This window comes from Mesocricetus auratus, unplaced genomic scaffold (genome assembly GCF_017639785.1).
Source record: "Mesocricetus auratus isolate SY011 unplaced genomic scaffold, BCM_Maur_2.0 Super-Scaffold_100015, whole genome shotgun sequence".
Taxonomy (NCBI): Eukaryota; Metazoa; Chordata; class Mammalia; order Rodentia; family Cricetidae; genus Mesocricetus; species Mesocricetus auratus.
In genome coordinates, this window is record NW_024429198.1 from 26,501,631 (window position 1) to 26,520,557 (window position 18,927).

Genomic DNA, 18,927 nt, shown 5'->3' on the forward strand with positions numbered 1-18,927 from the left:
GAGAGAGAGAGAGAGAGAGAGAGAGAGAGAGAGAGAGAGAGAGAGAGAGAGAGAGAGAGAGAGAGAGAGAGAGAGAGAGAGAGAGAGAGAGAGAGAGAGAGAGAGAGAGAGAGAGAGAGAGAGAGAGAGAGAGAGAGAGAGAGAGAGAGAGAGAGAGAGAGAGAGAGAGAGAGAGAGAGAGAGAGAGAGAGAGAGAGAGAGAGAGAGAGAGAGAGAGAGAGAGAGAGAGGGAAGGAAGGAAGGAAGGAAAGAAAGAAAGAAAGAAAGAAAGAAAACTCCCGGAGAAACCAAACCCTCCCCTTTAGTCTCCAGGATACTTAGTTCCCGAAAACTATTGGTGTCTATGTACAACAGGCCACCTGCAAATAACAAGACAAAGCCATAGAAACCACAGAATGTTCCCTTCTACAGGCAGCCAATGAGAATAGGTGATAAACAAGTATTTCATGCCAAGATGAAACTTTGAAAAATTCTCCTAAATGTCAACCAATCAGGAACCGACCCGTACCTTTCCCCTCCCGCTGATGTAACCCCGCAGTTTTTTTCCTTAAAACAAAACAAAACAAAACTAGCAGTAGACAAGGAACTCACTCCCTGCAGAGACTGCTGCATCAGTTTGCAGTCCCTAAGGCAGTGGGATAGAACTAAAAACCTTGTGCCTTTGCAGCGGTGAGTCTGTCTCCCTGGTGGCCTTTGGTAATCTTCTCTACTTGGGAACCACACTTTAATCAGACATTCCCGCAATTGGTTTTCCTCAGGACAACAGCTGCTCAGCAGCCTCTATTTCTTTCTCCCACTACTTTCTCTCTCTAACGCCGGCAACCAGACCCTACTCCAAGAAGAGTAAATATAACCACGCAGGCGTCCGGGAATTCCTTCGCTCAGACTTTTGGGAAATGTAGTCCATGCGACTGTGACGTCATAGAGAGCTATCCAGTACGTCGCAATCCGGTTGTTGGTCTCTAAGAGTGCATCTTACCCAAAGCTGGGCACCAGTCCTGCCCTGCTGTGTCTCCTGCTGCGTCTCTGACTTGGAGGTTGGTCCTGGGTGCAGCGCAGCCTGAGGCTCTGTGCGGGTTCCGTCTTGGAGGGAGCGGACCTGGGCTGGGTGGGAGGGCTGAGAAACTGCCTTGGAGGTGCTGTGCTGAACTGGCTGGGACGCGGGAGGTTGCAGGTCAGGGCTGGGAGAGGGCGATGGGATTGTGCCCTGAGAGATGGTTTCCTTAGGACGGGCAGCCCGAGTCCGCCTTGGGCGTCTGGAACAGGAGAGCTGCCGGGGAGCGCGGAGTAGATGATAGCGCAAGGTCCAGGACTGCAAGCTAACGATGGTCAGCTGAGGTGACCAGGACTGCAAGCTAACGATGGTCAGCTGACTACCTGCTCCTGAGGTGGAGCTGGGAGCTCCCTGAGCAGCTTTGGTGGGGAAGCAGCTTCACGAGCTGAGCCCTTCTCACATGGATGCTGTCAGATTCCTCAGTGTCTTAGAGCAAACGGGGTGTCTGACCCCTCCTGTACTCCAGCCTGCCTGGTGTAAGGGTCTTGAGTCTGGATTGTGTTCGTTTTCTCTGCCAGTTAAAGAATTAAGAGAGGAAATACCTGAGACCCAACGGTTCACTACTACGAAATTCTAAAGTGTATGCATCAGTGGTGTATGGGAGCACATAGCACTAAATGCATGTTCTGTGGATGGATTCATTTTACACTTCATCAGTATTAATTGGATCCTGTCCAAATGGGCTTATAGGATTTTTTTCTTTGTCTTTCATTGAACATGGGTACAGTTTGAAATCATGTAACCACTTCAGACATGTCTGAGGAATATTACTCAACTATGCAAAAAGCATTTCTATCTCTCTTTCATGATGGGCAAAATCTAGATTTATATCCACAGCCACACAATGACTGTGTTAGGGTTTCTATTGCTGTGATAAAGACCTTGAAGAAAGACAGCTTGGAGAAGAAAGGGTTTTTTATAGACTACAACTTCAGATAACTGTCCATCACCGAGGGAAGTCAAGGCTGTAACCTGAGGCAGGAGCTGGAGCAGAGGCCACAGAAGAACACTGCTAACTGACTTGCACAGCCTGCTTTCCTATGCCATATAGAATTGCCTTCCCAGGGTGGGTACCACCTTTAGTGAGCTATGCTCTCTCATACCAATCACTAATTAAAAAATACCCTCTAGGCTTGGAACAGGACAGTCTCAGGTAGACATTTCTCTATTATGTTTCTCTTTTCTCAAATGACCCTAGCTAATGTCAAGTTGACAGGAGAACTATTCAGGCCAATGCATCTTGGTATTTATATCATTACTGTTTTAATTAAATTAAAGTGTTATGGTAAATTGGTCATTGTTTCAGGAAATGCTGTCCTTCCGGGATGTGGCCATTGAGTTCTCTCTAGAAGAGAGGGAATACCTGGAGCCTGCTCAGTGGAATCTGTACAGGGAGGTGATGTTGGAGAATTACAGCCACCTTGATTTCCTGGGTGAGGATCTTATCCATAGAGAATTCTTATTTCACTATCAGCATGTATCTTATTTGCTTTTTACTGTATCTTATGGGAACGTTTCAACAGCGAGTTTCCTAATCTTCATTTTCAGAAAAATTGAGGCTATTTCTGTATTAGGATTCCTTTTGGTGCTGGAGAGATGGCTTAGTGAATAAGAGCACCGACTGTCCTTCTACAGGACAGGGGTTCAATTCCAGCAGTCACATGGCAGCTTGTAGCTGTCTGTAATTCCAAGATCTGACACCTTCACACAGACATATGTGCAGAAAAAACACCTATGCACATTAAAAAATAAAATTGAATTATTTAAAGAAAATAATTTCACTGTTTTTCTCTTTTCATGTTTAACCTTTGTATGTTGCATGTATATTTCCTTCACTCTAGGAGGACTGTTTGAAATTAAAAGGCATGAGACATGAAGGACAGTTGTTAATGAAACTGTTTCGCAATTCAGTTTTCATGTTTTTTCCCTTTGAGTAAAACAGAGAATCTGGATTTTGTAAATTCCTTTATGTATTGTAGTGATCCTGCTAGAAAACATTTACAGAAATGATTGTCTGGAGTCGTTTATTACATCATCTCTTTCCTTATGAGCCATGCAGTAAAATGACATGTCAATTCCTAGTAGAAGAACAACTAAACAATCCTGTTCCCTTTTCTACAAACAGGTCTTGCTGTCCCTAAGCCACACCTGGTGACATTTCTGGAGCAAAGACAAGAGCCTTCAGGATTGAAGACACAAGAAGCAGCCACCGTGTACCCAGGTGTGTAGGAATGAGGGGTCAGGGGTAGAGTTAGGTCCAAAATTCCACAAATTTCCTCTGTGTCTTGAAACATGATTCTATGAGAATCATTCTTTAGGTCTCTCTTCATGTCTGTGTTGTCAAAGCACATCTCTCAGATGTTTATGATGACTTAAGTCTCTTCAGCTTCTCATTTGTCAACAGCGAGCTGTGCTTCTATTAACAGTGACCTCAGAGGTTTCTCTTTGTTGAGTCTCCACTGTAGTATAAGACTCAGAGAAATGGAACTCAGTGCTGGTCAGACCAAGAGTCATTTCATCATTTCTTTGCAGAGGTTGACAGCAGACTCATGCCAGGAGGATCTCTATACCAAAGTGAGCATGGTTGGGTTTATAAAGCCAAACCCACAATTGCATCACACAGACCCAGGCTTCATAAAGGCTCAACAGTTTCTGATGGTCAGAACAATTTAGGGGTGGGGAGCAGTTGGATAAAACTCAGTCAAACTGGAGTCACTTTGGATAGTTCATTCCCCACTGATCTTAGGGAAGATTTCAAGCATTAACATATTGTAGAAGGGATTCTGTTGGAACATTGGGTACACTAATTTAATGGATACTGTTTCCTTTTTTCAACATTTTTACCACCAGTTGGCTCAGCAGGGCCCGTTACCTAGGAAGAGTAGGAGAGGATGACCAACAAGGTCCTCTGCTGTTGATTAAGGGATGCCCATCAAAGCAGTTTGGATACAGTGAATTGTGTGCCTCTCTTTCATGGCAGTTAGTAGAGTTACGTTTTTTAGTGAGTCGTAAGGTTCTGTCTACTATGATTGAAAGCTTTCTTGGGTATAGTAGTCTGTGTTGGCATCCTCCATCTTTTAGTGTTTGCAGAACATCTATCCAGGACCTTCTGTCGATATTTAGAAGGTGGCAAATGGGCAAAAACCACTTAAACCATTGGCCTTAGCCATCAGGAAAATGTAAATCAAAACAACTCTGAGAAAGCATCTTACACCTGTACTTAAGATCAAAAACACTGATGACAGCTTATGCTGGAGAGGATGTAGAGAAAGGGGAACATTCCTCAATTGTTGGTGGGTGTGCTAACTTGTACAACCTCTGTGAAAATCGATAGGGCCATTTTCCAGAAAATTGGGACTCAATATACCTCAAGACCCAGCAATACCGCTCTTGGGCATGTACCCAAAGGATACACTACACATTCATACTACAAGGATATTTGCACAACTGTGTTTATAGAAGCATTATTTCTAATAGCCACAACCTGGAAACAATGTAGTTGAAGAATGGTTAACGAAAATGTGTTACATTTACAATGGAGTACTGCTCAGTGGGAAAAAAACAGCAAAAAAAATTACCTCATCACAGTTATTTATCTTTGATGAAGATATCTTTAAAGTTTTTCTTTATCAGATACTCAGTAATGAGGATTTAAATGCATGGTGTGTGTGTGTGTGTGTGTGTGTGTGTGTGTGTGTGTCTTCAAATACTAAATTGTAACAATGAGTATGCAATTAATAGCTCACCAAGTTCTCAATATTACGGGTTCAAAATCTTTTTCTTTAGTTTGGAATTTGGTATTTTGGAGGAGTGTATAATCATTTGTTATACATTCCCTATATATTCTGGTGGGTGGGTAGAACACATTGATAAAGTACATGGGAACAAAAGATTAAAATTTCTATGAGATGTGCTCTGTTTTCAAGCCTTATTCATTGTCCCTCTACTTAGTGTTCAATAGCTATTTACTCCTAGAAATACATGATTTTATTTCCTGGTCATGGTGCATTACTTCATTGATTGCAGTACTTGGGAGGCAAAAGTAGGTGGACCTCTAAGTTTGAGGCCAACTCTGTTTAGATAGTGACTTCCAGGATAGCCAGGTCTACACAGAGAAACCTTGTCTTAAAAACACACTTATTCCTGTTAGTAAAATGCCCTAACAACCTACTTAGCTATTAAACTTCAAATAATATGTCATTGTGTGTATATTCTATAGCTGTGCCCTTATTCTAAGAGAAGTATATATCATTTCTACCTACAATATTTTATCAACTATGCTTAGTGCCTATAGTGTTTGAAATGTAGTTTCTCACTGATACTTCAATACGTATGAGTAAATTTTTCCTTTTTAAAACATTAAGTATGGAGAATATTTCCTAGAGTTTGTTCATGTCTCAACTTTTGCTCAACAGGAACAACATCCAATGATTATAATGTTTACAACAAGACCGTTGATTGTAACTTCTTAAGTATTCAGCACCAGAGAATTCATACAAGGGAGAAACCCTACAAGTGCAAAGAATGTGGTAAGGGCCTTAGTTCTTATCAAACACTCTCTATGCACAAGAGACTTCATAGAAGGAAGAAAACTTACAAATGTGAGGAGTGTGGTAAGGTCCTTAGATCTTCTAAAACACTTTCTATACACCAGAGACTTCACACTGGAGAAAAACCCTACACGTGTAAAGAATGTCATAAGGCTTTCAGTTCACGCTCATCACTTTTTATTCACCAGAAAAATCATACTGCTGAGAAACCCTACAAGTGTGAAGAATGTGGCAAGTCATTTTACTATCCTTCAATGCTGAAGCAACATCAAAGAATTCATTCTGGAGAGAAACCCTGCACGTGTGAAGAGTGTGGCAGGGGTTTTTATCATCCTTCATTCCTTGAGAAACATCAAAGAATTCATTGTGGAGAGAAACCATACAAGTGTGAAGAATGTCACAAAGCTTTTCGTTATCACTCGCGGCTTAAGAAGCACAAGGAAGTGCATAGTGGAGAGAAAGTCTACCAGTGCAAAGGATTTCCTAAGCCTGCTCTCCTCAGTGAGAACAAGGCACCTCATACCGCAGAGAAAGCCTACAAGTGTGAGGAGTGTGGCAAGTGTTTTGCATCGTCTGCATCCCTTACACGTCATCAAAGAATACACTCTGAAGACAAGTCGCTCAAGTGTTCAGAGTGTGGCAAAATGTTTTCCCTCATTTCAAACCTTCAAGAGCATCAGAGAGTCCATACAGGGGAGAAACCATACAAGTGTGAGGAGTGTGGCAAATGTTTTTTCTCATCTTCATCCCTTACACGACACCAAAGAATTCACAGTGAAGACAATCCTTACAAGTGTGAAGAGTGTGGCAGGCGTTTTCACTCATGGTCAGCCCTTAAAGGACATCGTATAGTTCATTCTGGAGAGAAACCCTACAAGTGTGAGGAGTGTCACAAAGCCTTTCGTTATCATGCAAGCTTTAAGGACCACAGGGCAACTCATACTAGAGAGAAACTCTACAAGTGTAAACTCAGTAGAAAAGGATTTACTAAGCCTGCTCTCCTCATTTGGAACAAGACAACTCATTCTGCAGAGAAAGCCTACGAGGATGAAGAGTGTGGCAAGTGTTTTTTCTCATCCTCATCCCTCAGAAAACATCAAAGGAATCACTGTGAGGACACTCCTTACAAGTGTGAAGAGTGTGGCAGGTGTTATCACTCATGGTCAGACCTTCGAGGACATCAAACAGTTCACACTGGAGAGAAACCATACAAGTGTGAGGAGTGTCACAAAGCCTATCGGCATGTGTCATCCTTTAGGAAACACAGGAGACTACACACTGGAGAGAAACCCTGCAGTAATGACATCTCTTTGCGGTAACCCCCAGCAGTTAGTTCAAGCAGTGTGTTTGAAACATGTCTTGATTAGTGACTCTTTCTTCTGTAACTGTAAATGTTCCATGAAACTGTTATTGTGTCATAACTATGTCCATTGTTTGTCTCGAATCTGGAATATGGGCTGTGGCATAGTTCCTGTTGTTTTCCCCAGTAGAGTCATTCATGCTTCTGGAATATCTCCCCTGGTGTGTAGGAAGGTCTGTCTCCGAGGTAGCAGGTTTTCACCCAGCATCTGGCTCCTAAATTCTTATTGGTAAAATAAAAAGATAGACCTTAGTTAACCCAACCTGAAGATTCCTCAGGTCTAAGGCCTTGGGAGCAAGGCAGCAGAAGCAGCTGCAGAGGCCCAGTCCTCAGATGAGGCAGTGAGAGTATCAGGTGCACCCGCTGTGGCTCAGATAAAAAACAAGTGTCTGCAATGCAATGATGGGAGGAAAGTTATGAGAATAGTCAGTCACTTTCTAAGTGGATTTAAAACTTTTCCACAATTGGTAACTGCTATGATATTAATTTGGTGATATACTTCTGCCTGGCTAGGTGATAAGCCCTAGGAAGAATTTAATGTTAATTAGAATTAATTCTAATAAGTGGATACTAGAAATGAACCTAATCTTTATAACTACAGAGTAAGGCACCTCTCAGCATCTACCAGAAAATATTGTGTTGTAGATGGAAAATAAACACAGATGCAAATTAGTCAAAATATAAAGAATAGTAGCCTGTGGCGAGCCCCAGTCTAAAAGTGACACCTGTGTCACACATTGTAAAAGAAGTTCCTTACACACATCTAAAGCCCGAACTCATGGATTCCTGAGGAAAAGAGGGAGAAATCCTGTCAGAGCCAGGTATAGTAGATGTCTGCATTGTGACAGTAGAAATACGGAAACATTCCTACAACAGTGTAACATTGCTAGACATGTCAGTATCCTTTCATGCTTGTACATACTGTGGCTGTTACTACCTACACTACACTTACACAGGCTAAACCCCTTCATACAGTAAGCACAGTTGCATAAGGGCCTCACCATGTATCCCTAGTGCAGGAGCTGTTGGCAATTGGCTCCTGAGGAAAAGAGTGCTCTGAGAGTCTTCCAGGGTCCTGTCAACTGTCCTCCACCCGTACACATGGAGGGAGCTCATGCGGAATAAAGAAATAACAAAGACCACAAAGTTGGGAGAATAAAGTGATTTTACTTATAACTGGCGAAGAAATGTAGAGATTTGAATAAAATATTCAATACTTATGTGTTAAATTCTCCCAAAAATATTGTTTAAAACCCTGTTGATTTTAGCCTGGTGTTGGTGGTGAACAGCTTTAATCCCAGCACTCGGGAGGCAGAGGCAGGCGGATCTCTGTGAGTTTGAGGCCAGCCTGGTCTACAGAGAGAGTTCTAGGACAGCCTCCAAAACAATACAGAGAAACCCTGTCTCAAAAAACGAACAAACAAACAAACAAACCCTGTTGGCTTTAGACATATTCCAACTTAATCTGTTTCAGCAGTGATTACAGCACCTGACTGCAGCTGTCATCAGATTTACAGAGCGACAGCATCCTACTGGGTAGGCCTCATGAGGGAGCAAGTGAGAAGACTTCCAGAGTGGCTGGGGACTAAGGGACCCTGCAGCAGAGTAACCTCAGGGAAGAGAGAGGGATGGCTTTGCTGAGATGAGATGCAACCAGATCACCTGGTATCTTCCACTCGGCTTTGCCATGAGTACAGCAGAGGAACGATGAGCAGTGCCTTGACGTCCTTCATTCCCTCACGCCTACATCCTAGTAATCACAGCTGTTCCTGGTTATCCATCATCAGAGTTAGGAAGTGTAGCAGTCAACTGAACTTGCTGGGTAGAAAGTTAGAAGACAACACATCACATACCTTCTATCATTGAGTTTTGTTTAAAATGGTATATTAACATGTAAGTGTCATGTGCACATTAGAGAAAACAGACCTGAATAAGCCTCAAGATTACACGGCAAAGAGAGCCTGCTTCCAGCTTTAATTTCTGTCACAGATCATAACAAAGAAAGGCTGCTGTGAAGGAAGTTTCTGTTTCTTAAAAATGTCTAAGATGTGGTCAGCAAAGCACCTTGAAAAAGATCGGTTTGCTGTGTGTATGGGAGTCTATGTTTTTGTTCTGCTTGAGGCTCTGCAGACCTAGTTAGTAATTTCCTCAGAACACAAGAGGGAGATTTCCTTGTGAATGGAAGGAACCTTAATGAATATGCATTTGTGTTGTATGGTATTTTTGCTCTTTGGGGGTCTACCACCCAGCACTCGAATCATCACACACGGAGTCTTCTTATTATCTGTCAATGCCTGGCCTTATTTGACTAGCTTCCTGCCAGCTTTTAATTTACATTATCCAGTCTACCTTTTGCCTCTGGGCTTTTTGCTTTCCCTTGCTTCTATTGAACTTACTGTTCCTCTATGTTCTCTCGTGTGGCTAGGTGGCTGGCCCCTGACAGCCTCCTTCTCTGGCTTCTCCCTCCACCTCCCTTTCCTTCCTTCTATCCATCCTCTCTACCTGCCAGCCCCTCCTATCCTTTCTTTCTCCTGCCTTACTATTGGGTGTTCAGTTCTTTATTAGACCAACAGGTGTTCTACACAGAGTATCAAAGCCTCACACAGTTAAATGCAACATAAACAAATATTTGCTAATTCATTTGCTCTACAAGAGAATGGTTTATTAGAGGTACAGTTTGTAAGAAGCAGAGACCCACTCTCAAGAGTAGACAGTATAGCAGAGACTCACAAGCTCAGGAGTAAATCACATGACAAAGACTCACACTATAAAGGGCAGATAGTATAGCAGAGAGAGACACACTAAGGAGCAAATAATATAGCAAAGGCAACTGTTGGTTGGTCAATTGCTAGGGCTTCTTATTGGCCAGCTCTGCCTTAATTGTTAACCCATTTCTATTAATCTAAGTATTTCCAAGTGGTCTTATCTTACCAGACAAGGGTCTAGACCTATTAGTCCTTCTTTTGCTACATGGCATCTCTTTCTGCCTCTCCCCCAGCATTCTCATCCCCGAGCCCCTCCTACCTTCCTGCCTCTTCTAGCCAATCAGTGCTTTATTCATCAACCAAGAAGAGAAAGATATATACAGAAGGACATCCCCCATCAATGTGGTACATGGATGTCTGCTGCCTTTGTTAATGATATTGAAGATTTAAAAATGTGTTACATTTGTTTCCTCTTGCCTGCCTAAGGCACCTGATAGGCCTAATAAAAAGTTGAATGGCCGATAACTAGGCATGAGAGGGATAGGTGGGGCTTGACAGGAGAAACCTAGGCTGTAGGAAAAGTTGAAGAGGACAAGGGAGAGAGGCACAAGGTAGGACCAGAAGCCAGGCAGCCTCCAGACAGCCTTGGAGAATATAGGAAAGCAAGTAATACAGAGAAAAAGAGGGGTAAAGAGCCCCGAGGCAAAATGTAGATGAGGAGAAACAGGTTAGGTTGTACTGGGTTACTTGAAGTTTTCTTGACCCCCCCCCAACAGTGGTTGTGACCTCATGAGTAAAGGGTCCGGGATAACTAATAACTGGGAATTGTTCAGAAATAGGAGCTGTTTTCAGGATAACATGATGGATAATGAGTTTCAAGAAAATGTAAAATGTGCTAAAACTGAAAAGCCAGTAGGTGGTGGTCTTTAAAATATTTTACAACTTTGTCACTTTGGGGTCCATTTCAGAATGAGAAATTACTGTAAGGGAGGTGTTGTGGAATATACTTTTTGTACATTGTGAAAATGTGTGCTTGCAAAGACAACTTGTAATTGCTTCAGTAAAAACCTAAATGACCAATATCCCAGATTTCTGGAAAGAGAAGGTCTCAGAAGAAGAAAGGCAGGGAGACTCCAAGGGAGAAAGAATTGCAGGAGGAAAGGTAAAAACCCCAGGTCACTTGGCAAAATATGTAGATGAAGAGAAGTAGATTGATTTAAGTTATAAGAGCTAGTGGGATAAACCTTAGGTACAGCCTGATCTCTCCTAATAAATAATAAGTCTCCATATTGGATTTTTTTGAGCTGGCAACCTTAAGAAAAATCCATCTACAGAGTTGAGGCAGCACATTCTGAGTGAGCAATGACAGCTGAAAGAGACATGGAGTGCCACTCTGAGTTCCCTGGGACTCAGAACACGTTAATGTGCACATAGACTTCTCCCATGCCTACCAAGTTATGTTACAAGTTAAAGACCAACCTGTGTTAGCTAGGCATTGGTGGTACATGTTTTTAATGCCAGCACTTGGGAGGCAGAGGCAGGCGGATCTCTGTGAGTTCGAGGTCAGCCTGGCCCGAAGACTGAGTTCCAGGACAACCTCGAAAGCAATACAGAGAAACCCTGTCTAGAAAAAGCAACAACAAAAACCAACCTGTGTCTCTACACTTTTGATAGACTGGTCCTTTATATATGGATTTGTCTTTAAACAAATCAGGAACTGTTATGATGTTATAGATCTATAGGCCAAGTTGCAGCCTCAGGTATAACAATGGCATATATATGAATGTATTATGTATGTATGTGTTTATATATGCAAATACCAAAACTGACAGTATTTCCACAAGAAATAACTGATACTGCAGAAAGTAGGAAACAATATTGAGACTAGTAACCAATGTATTTCTTTTTTAGTACACGAATAGTTTCTTTTTTAAATTTAAATTAGAAACAATCTTATTTTACATGTCAATCCCAGTAACCTCTCCCACCCATCCTCCCAGGCCCCCCTCGGACCTCCCATCATATCCTACTTTTGCTCCCCAGAGAGGGTGAAGCCTTCCAGGGTGATCACCAAACTCAGTCACATCATTTGGGGCAGGGCTTAGGCCCTCCCTGGTGTGTCTAGGCTGAGAGAGTATTGCTTTATGGGGAACGGGCACCAAAAGTCCACCAAAATATTTATAAGCATCAGGATAAACAATGTATAAAATGCGGAGTAATTAAGACTGCAAACAAGAAGTCAAGGGACAGGCACAGGCGGATAGAAGAGCTTGTCCCACAAAGTTAATATATGGCTTATGAACACCAGAATCCTGTAAGTGAAAGAAGGGTGGAGGACTGAGAGGTGGTTAAACAAACACAAAGGGAATTGGGACAAGACAGACATTAATCATTTCAGTATCACCTCATATCCAGATTGAACTTTGGAGACTCTAAGATTCCTACCCATCATGTTCATAAAAGTCCATGTTCCAAGGTAAGGTGTGGTAAGAATAATAAGTACATCTCTAACTCGCTCCCAGGACACCTATGATGTGAGGAGCCGCCCTCGCTATCGCTATTGCCGTTAGAAGATGGCGCTGACATCCACTGTCAGTTGGAGTTAACTGTCGCTGTCAGTTGGAGTTAACTGTCGCTGTCAGTTGGAGTTAACTGTCGCTGTCAGTTGGAGTTAACTGTCGCTGTCAGTTGGAGTTAACTGTCGCTGTCAGTTAGAGTTAACTGTCGCTGTCAGTTGGAGTTAACCGTTTAAACTGTGCCTCTCCCGTGACGTCATCTGGGGTGATGTGCAAACCACCAATCCCGGCTCTACACATCTCACTCGGAGCTCCTAGGCTTATATAAGGGGCTGGGTTTCTTAGCTTGGGGTCTCCCTCTAAGAAGCTGATCATCTATCTCTCAAGATGCATTAAAGCTTTACTGCAGAAGGATCCGAGTGTTCTGCGTCGTTCTTGCTGGCGAGACGGTAGCTCGGGACAACCTATATGTGATGACATCACATATTCTGTACCTGAGTTCAAACTGAGTCATCCAGGATGCACAACAGTCCACTTGATGAGATCTCAAATGACTTAGGACACAAACTTCTGCTAATGTCTTTTAGGGAGATTTAGTAGTGGATTATTGAGGAAATCAGATCCTCTCTAAATGTGTGCAGCTCTGAACTTTGAGGGATTGCCCTTGACAGTGTCAACAGTGCTGAATAGAAGCATTCATTGTTCTCTCCATTGTGACTGTGTATGCAATGTGACCAGTAGCATTAACCTCTGAAGGAATCATTGTATCCTGGGGGGGGGGTCATCAACTCTTGGGAAGGATGCACGTGATAGGCCTTGGAAATTCCCCCACAACTACAAGATTCACTGGAAACTCCCTGCTGAAGGCATTATAAATAGGAAGGATTGTAAGTGAGGAGATCCTCATCAGTGGAGCTGCCTGCTGTAAGCATGCTGCCCTGACAAGCAGGGCACAACGAAGGCCGAGCCTATGGGAACCTGGAATGACAGGACAAGAGATGCAAGGATGGACAGCAAGACAGGCTCTCTGATCAAGCTGCAAAATTCTATTTTCACACAAGAATTCTTACAGTGGTTGAAGCAGGAAGCTTGGGGAGGGAGGAGGTTAGGTGGGAGAGGTTGAAGCAGGAAGCTTTGGTCTTGGCAGGATATGTTCCGAGGACACAAGTCTGCAGCTGGGGGAGTCTGGACTGCAGGCCGGGTGGCAGAGGAGTGGGAGAGCCTGGACTGCAGGCCTTGAAAGTATATTGTACAGGAAGATAAGCAGACACAGAGAAATAGAAACTTGATAAGTGTTAGTCTCTAAGAATACAGTAGGAATATTAAGATGGCTTTTATTATGCTATCCTTATTTAGGGCTCTCCATAGCTGGCAATATTTACTAGAGGTCCTATATACCAATGATTTCTCCTGGCACATGCAGCCAACCGGAGTGCTTACCTTATGTTCAGTCAGATTGTAAGTATTGTTGATGCTACTAAATGTAAAGTATCCCTGTTTCTATTCTTTTTTTTTTTTTTTTTTGGTTTTTTGAGACAGGGTTTCTTTGTATTGTTTTGAAGGCTGTCCTGGAACTAGCTCTGCAGACCAGGCTGGCCTCGAACTCACAGAGATCCACCTGTCTCTGCCTCCCGAGTGCTGGGATTAAAGGTGTGCGCCACGAACGCCCGGCCCCCTGTTTCTTTTTTTTTTTTTTTTTTTTTTTTGGTTTTTACGAGACAGGGTTTCTCTGTATTGTTTTGGAGGCTATTGGTCCAGCCCGGCCTCGAACTCACAGAGATCCGCTTGCCTCTGCCTCCCGAGTGCTGGGATTAAAGGCGTGCGCCACCACCGCCCGGCCCGACCCCCTGTTTCTATGCTAATCTTCCAGTCATACTCCTGTCAACAACCCTCATAAACACATTGATTCATGAAGATAGGGACTCAAGTAGAAACTTGGCTTTGCCTTCATTAGAACCTGGTCTAATGTGAGTGGATATTCCTTCTCTCTTCCAATGGAAAAATCACAGAACAGACTGTCTTCTTATTTGCTGTGAAAGAATTCATTAATAATTTGGGTGTCGAGGACTGGTGTTTGTGGAGCTGAGATCAGGACCAGTCAAGCAGCCCTGGGTCCATTCCTGAGTGGGGGAGTGTGAATGAGGGAAAGGCTAGCCATAGATATTCAAGGAAAGACAGAAACATAGGATAGTTTCAGGAGGGCAGTTTCAGTTCATATTGAATGTGCCTCTGTTTATTCATACATCATCTTAAGTAACCAAACAAAGGTAGGGGACAATGGCATAAGAATTCTCTTATCATGTATAAAGGGCAATAGCAATTACTTCCCTTAATCCTAAAGACACTCCATAGCTGCATATTACTTGGTCATCAGGCACTTCATACCTCCACATATAACCTAGCCTTCAGGATGAATACAAACTTGTTATTTAGACAAGAGCCATTCACCACCAAGGCCAGGGCATCCTGTAGCTATTAATCTAATATCTTCAAGACAATGGGAGTGATTTTGAGCTCTCTAAACTTGTGGCAAGATGGAATGGGCTTTCATACATAGTTCCCAACGTTTAGGGTTCCTTGTTTCATTGCAGAAATGTCCTCTGCTGGAGAGTACAGTATCAGGTGGGAATGCTTGGTCCTCGAGCAGTAGCAGACAGCTTTCATATTTATCTACACTAGGAGGCAGATAATCCTAACTGGGATGGCTTGGGATTCTGCATATGCAAATCCCACCCCAGTGACATATCTCTATGACAAGTCACACATTAGAATCCTTCCCAAACTGTTCCTACCAACTGGTGGCCAAGCATACAATTGTATGAATCTATAGGGGCAATTCTCATTCTAACCACAATGACTTTAGAGTTTTAGACCATGTGAAATCTGCTGTAATTGTTAGAGAGATTAAGGTCAATATTGGCAGTCCTGGTACTTTAAGCCCATGATACAAGTGCTCTGAGGCAAGAGTACATCCACGGAAGTCTCTATCTTGTGGAAGTGTAATTTCATTTGAAAGGAGAGGGACAACTGTAGAGCTTCAGGCTCAAAACTTCACTTCAGGAAAGTTTCTCCAGGGTCAGAACCCAGAGACAAAGGAAACCTTGCTAGGGGGTCTGGCACTATCCCAAGATTGAAGCAGAACTCTATGGCACTGTCCACTTTTTACTACTAGGTCAACATGGAGCTTTGCAGCAGGGTTAAGTGAAACAATTCATAATGAAATGTGCAAATGAGAGCTCAGTTGTGTTGGAAACCCATCATATGCTCATGGCTGGAACATAGCAAAATGTAGACAGACTATCTGCTCTTCAGGGCAGAGAGATGGAAGTTTGAGTTGGCACAATTCTTTGGAGTCCAGGCACTTCAATCAGGATCCTCAGTTGCCACACGTGTGATGTTATAGGATTTGTGCTTTCCATTGCAGATCTGTCCTATACATTCTTACTGCTCCTTGCTGGATGTCTACTCCTCCCTTCTGGAATGGCAGCTGACCACTGTTCCATGGAAAGTTGAAGTAATAAACATCTAAATACTGTGGGATAAGCAATTGTTTGAATTAGAAAGTTAAGAGACTTTGGACTTTGACTGTCATCTAACTATTAGCATCTAAAGGGACATAGAAAATGGGTTGCCTTTTCTAGTAAGAGGTGAAGGTGAAACTCTCAGAGGTTGCCATGGTAGAGATTATGGTGTGTAGGAAAAACTGCAGCAGGATGGTACATGCTTTGGCTGTTCAGGATTGGGTAAGAGTAGGTGACCTTTGGATTCACTGACATGGGGACTAGGGGAATTTCAAAATTGTTACTACCTTTGGCTGGTTACTTAAGATGATGTATGAATAAACAGAGGCACATTCAATGTGAACTGAAACTGCCCTCCTGAAACTATCCTATGTTTCTGTCTTTCCTTGAATGTCTATAGCTAGCCTTTCCCTCATTCACACTCCCCCACTCAGGAATGGACCCCGGGCTGCTTGGCTGGTACTATTGAGGCCAGGCACCCTTTTCCTGCAGCTGCTGCCCCAGTTTTCTGGGCAGGGTCCCTGCTGAGGCTTCTAACATTAAGCCTTATCCATTTGCATCAGTGAGTCGGCTACTTGGTGGTCTCTTTTTGGGTCTCACGAACTTAGCATAACAATGACAACTCACCCATTATCCATTGCTGGAATTCCCTCTGCAGAAGTTGGATCTGTTGTGTTCAGTTTCCTCTTCTGTGCTGAAAGGGTTCCCATGTGACAGTGTTTGGGATCTGACAATCAAACACCTTATATAGGGGACAAGATGACAGTAGAACTTGTACCCCAAAGTTCCTCAGGGTCTTTTAAATTGTCCAAATGGGAATGTAAGAGCAAGGTAAACTGGAGAGGATGGAGTGAGCTCCATCCTCAGAAAATGTCACCCTGAGAAGTTCCCTGCTTGACACAAGGCTGATTCAGCTCCAGCCAAGGAACCATAAACAGTTCAAAGGAGCACCCACACTGTGCCCACCCCAGACAAAGTTTTTTCAACCACAAAAGGATTGAGACTTGTGGGTTTAGAAGCTACTCCAAGCTCTTATTCAGATTTAGGTCATTGTCTTACTGTATCTCAGTAAACAAACATCCCAATTTTTGGTTAGCATATAGTGCTTATAGCTATGATCTTAAAATTTAGCTTTTTTAAAAAAATAATTAATTCTTTTTTATTAATTTTTATTCTATATGCACCTATGGTGCTTTGCCATAGGTGTCAGGTCCTCTGGAACTGAAATTACAGACAGTTATGAGTTGCCATGTGGGTGCTGGGAATTGAAACCAGGTCCTCTGAAAGAGCAGTCAGTGCTCTTAACTACTGGACCAGCCCCTAAATTTTTGCTTTTTAAGTACAAATATAAACAATAAAAACATTTTATGAGCACAAATGTCTTATAAATTTAAATATTTAAAATCTTTTCATGTATGTTTGTAATATCAAAAATAAAATACCCTTTATGCCTTTAAAACCATTATCACCTGGGTGACTATTAAATGACAAAGGTTAGCATTCTTGTGTATAGATATGTACACCAGAAAACATAGACAAAACCTTTTATCAGAACAAGCATACACAATTTTTTGAAAAAAAAATTTTAAAGCAGAATTAACATAATATGATTAAAATTTTAACTTATATTACCAATTTTTGAAATTTAGTATTTGCAAGAATGAGAAACCATAGCAAACATAGTTGACATTTCTCTCTGACCTTCGATGACTTTTACTCTGACCTTTGATGACTTTCCTCTGACCTTCAACAACTTTCTTTGACTCTATCACTTTCTATATTACCTTTAGTCTCTGTTTTTAATTCCCTTAGACATTTTTACTTTGTACTTTAGATAAATTTCTCTTTCCCTTTTGCTCTTTATTACTTTAATCTCCTACTTTTTCTCTCATTTCTTAGTCAACATAAAAACTTTTACCAAAGTCATTCTTGTGGTTTTAATAACTCTAAACTTGTATCAACATAATAAAACCCTGGTAAAAGTGTGAAACATCTTAAATGATGACAAGTAAATGTAACCCATTAGATTTAAATGACTAAAATCTATATATTTTTCTTTTCCTGTGGAAACAAAAGCATATTTTTCCCCAAACATAATGTATCTTTGTCTTTTATTTTAAAGTCAAAGCTTCCCAAATTATATAGACTGGCATAATTTAACATTTTTGTTTTCCAAGCAGAATCAGGACGGAGAAGGGTTAATGTGGGAAGCTGCTGGCTGGCAGAAGAGACCTTGACTGTTATCACAGTGAAGAATTTGGTTTAGGAGGGAAGAGAGGAGGGAAGCAGCACTGGGCATAGCGTCCTTGACTGCCAGTGTTCCTAACAGAAAAATTTTTCCCAACATTTTTAACTACAATCCCAGATTCTCCATTTTATGTCCTTCCAATGAGTCAGTCAGAGACCCATTGGAAGGCAGAGGGGAGGAAGGTGTCTGTCCCATGTTAGGTTGTGTCCGATCAATGACTGTACTGTCAATACCATCAAGACAAGACAAACAAACACAGCATTTCGACAAGAGGAAGAGCTGGTCTCAAAGACTTGAAAGTTTCAGATTCTCAAACAAGATGCAAACTCCCCAGTAGCTGTTCCAGAAGTTACAAAAGTACAAATTGGATTAAAAAATCCTGACAGGACAGTCCCCAAAGGGCCCCCATACACTCCTGACAGGGCAACCCCCAGCGGGCTCCCATCCACTTGAGGAAGAGGGATGTTACTGGACTCTTCCTCCAGATCTGACCTTATGGGCATGTCTGCCAAGGTCTTCTTGATCTGTTTCTCAGTCTGCTAGCAACAAAAACAGAAAAGAATGAAACCACAGAAATTTGACAAACAAACACAAAACACTTACACAACTGGTCAAGAATTAAACCATCAGGGTCAGGAGTCCTTGGTGTCTTGGGTATCCAGGACAAGCCCTCATATGTTATGTGAAGTTTGGAAGACCCCAAAAGAGACCACCAAGTAGCCGACTGACTGATGCAAACATATAAGGTTTAATGTTAAGTTACAAGCCTCAGCAGGGACCCTGTCCAGAAAACTGGTGCAGCAGCTGCAGGGAAAGGGTACCTGGCCTTAATTATAAGGAGTTTTTTAAAGGAAAAAAACTGCAGCAGGGTGGTACATGCCTTGGCTGTTCAGGATTGGATAAGAGTAGGTGTCATTTTCATAGGGGCTAGGGGAATTTCAAATTGTTACTAATGGTTGTCCACAAAGACAGT

The 18,927-nt window shown here is 42.3% G+C and overlaps 1 protein-coding gene across 2 annotated transcripts; it reads left to right on the top strand.

Annotated features, from left to right (window-relative positions):
- Positions 1 to 561: 561 nt before the first annotated feature.
- LOC106023022 (zinc finger protein 58-like) lies at positions 562 to 9,179 on the top strand. Of its 2 annotated transcripts, none has more exons than XM_040757704.1 (5): positions 562 to 669; positions 759 to 1,037; positions 2,361 to 2,487; positions 3,180 to 3,275; positions 5,470 to 9,179. In XM_040757704.1, the coding sequence occupies exons 3-5, from the start codon at positions 2,364 to 2,366 to the stop codon at positions 6,921 to 6,923; spliced, it is 1,674 nt and encodes a 557-aa protein (XP_040613638.1). In that variant the 5' UTR covers positions 562 to 669; positions 759 to 1,037; positions 2,361 to 2,363; the 3' UTR covers positions 6,924 to 9,179. The 2 variants fall into 2 exon arrangements, with proteins under 2 accessions (XP_040613638.1, XP_040613639.1); XM_040757705.1 differs by adding an exon at positions 1,228 to 1,338 and having other exon boundaries at positions 569 to 1,037.
- Positions 9,180 to 18,927: the final 9,748 nt, after the last annotated feature.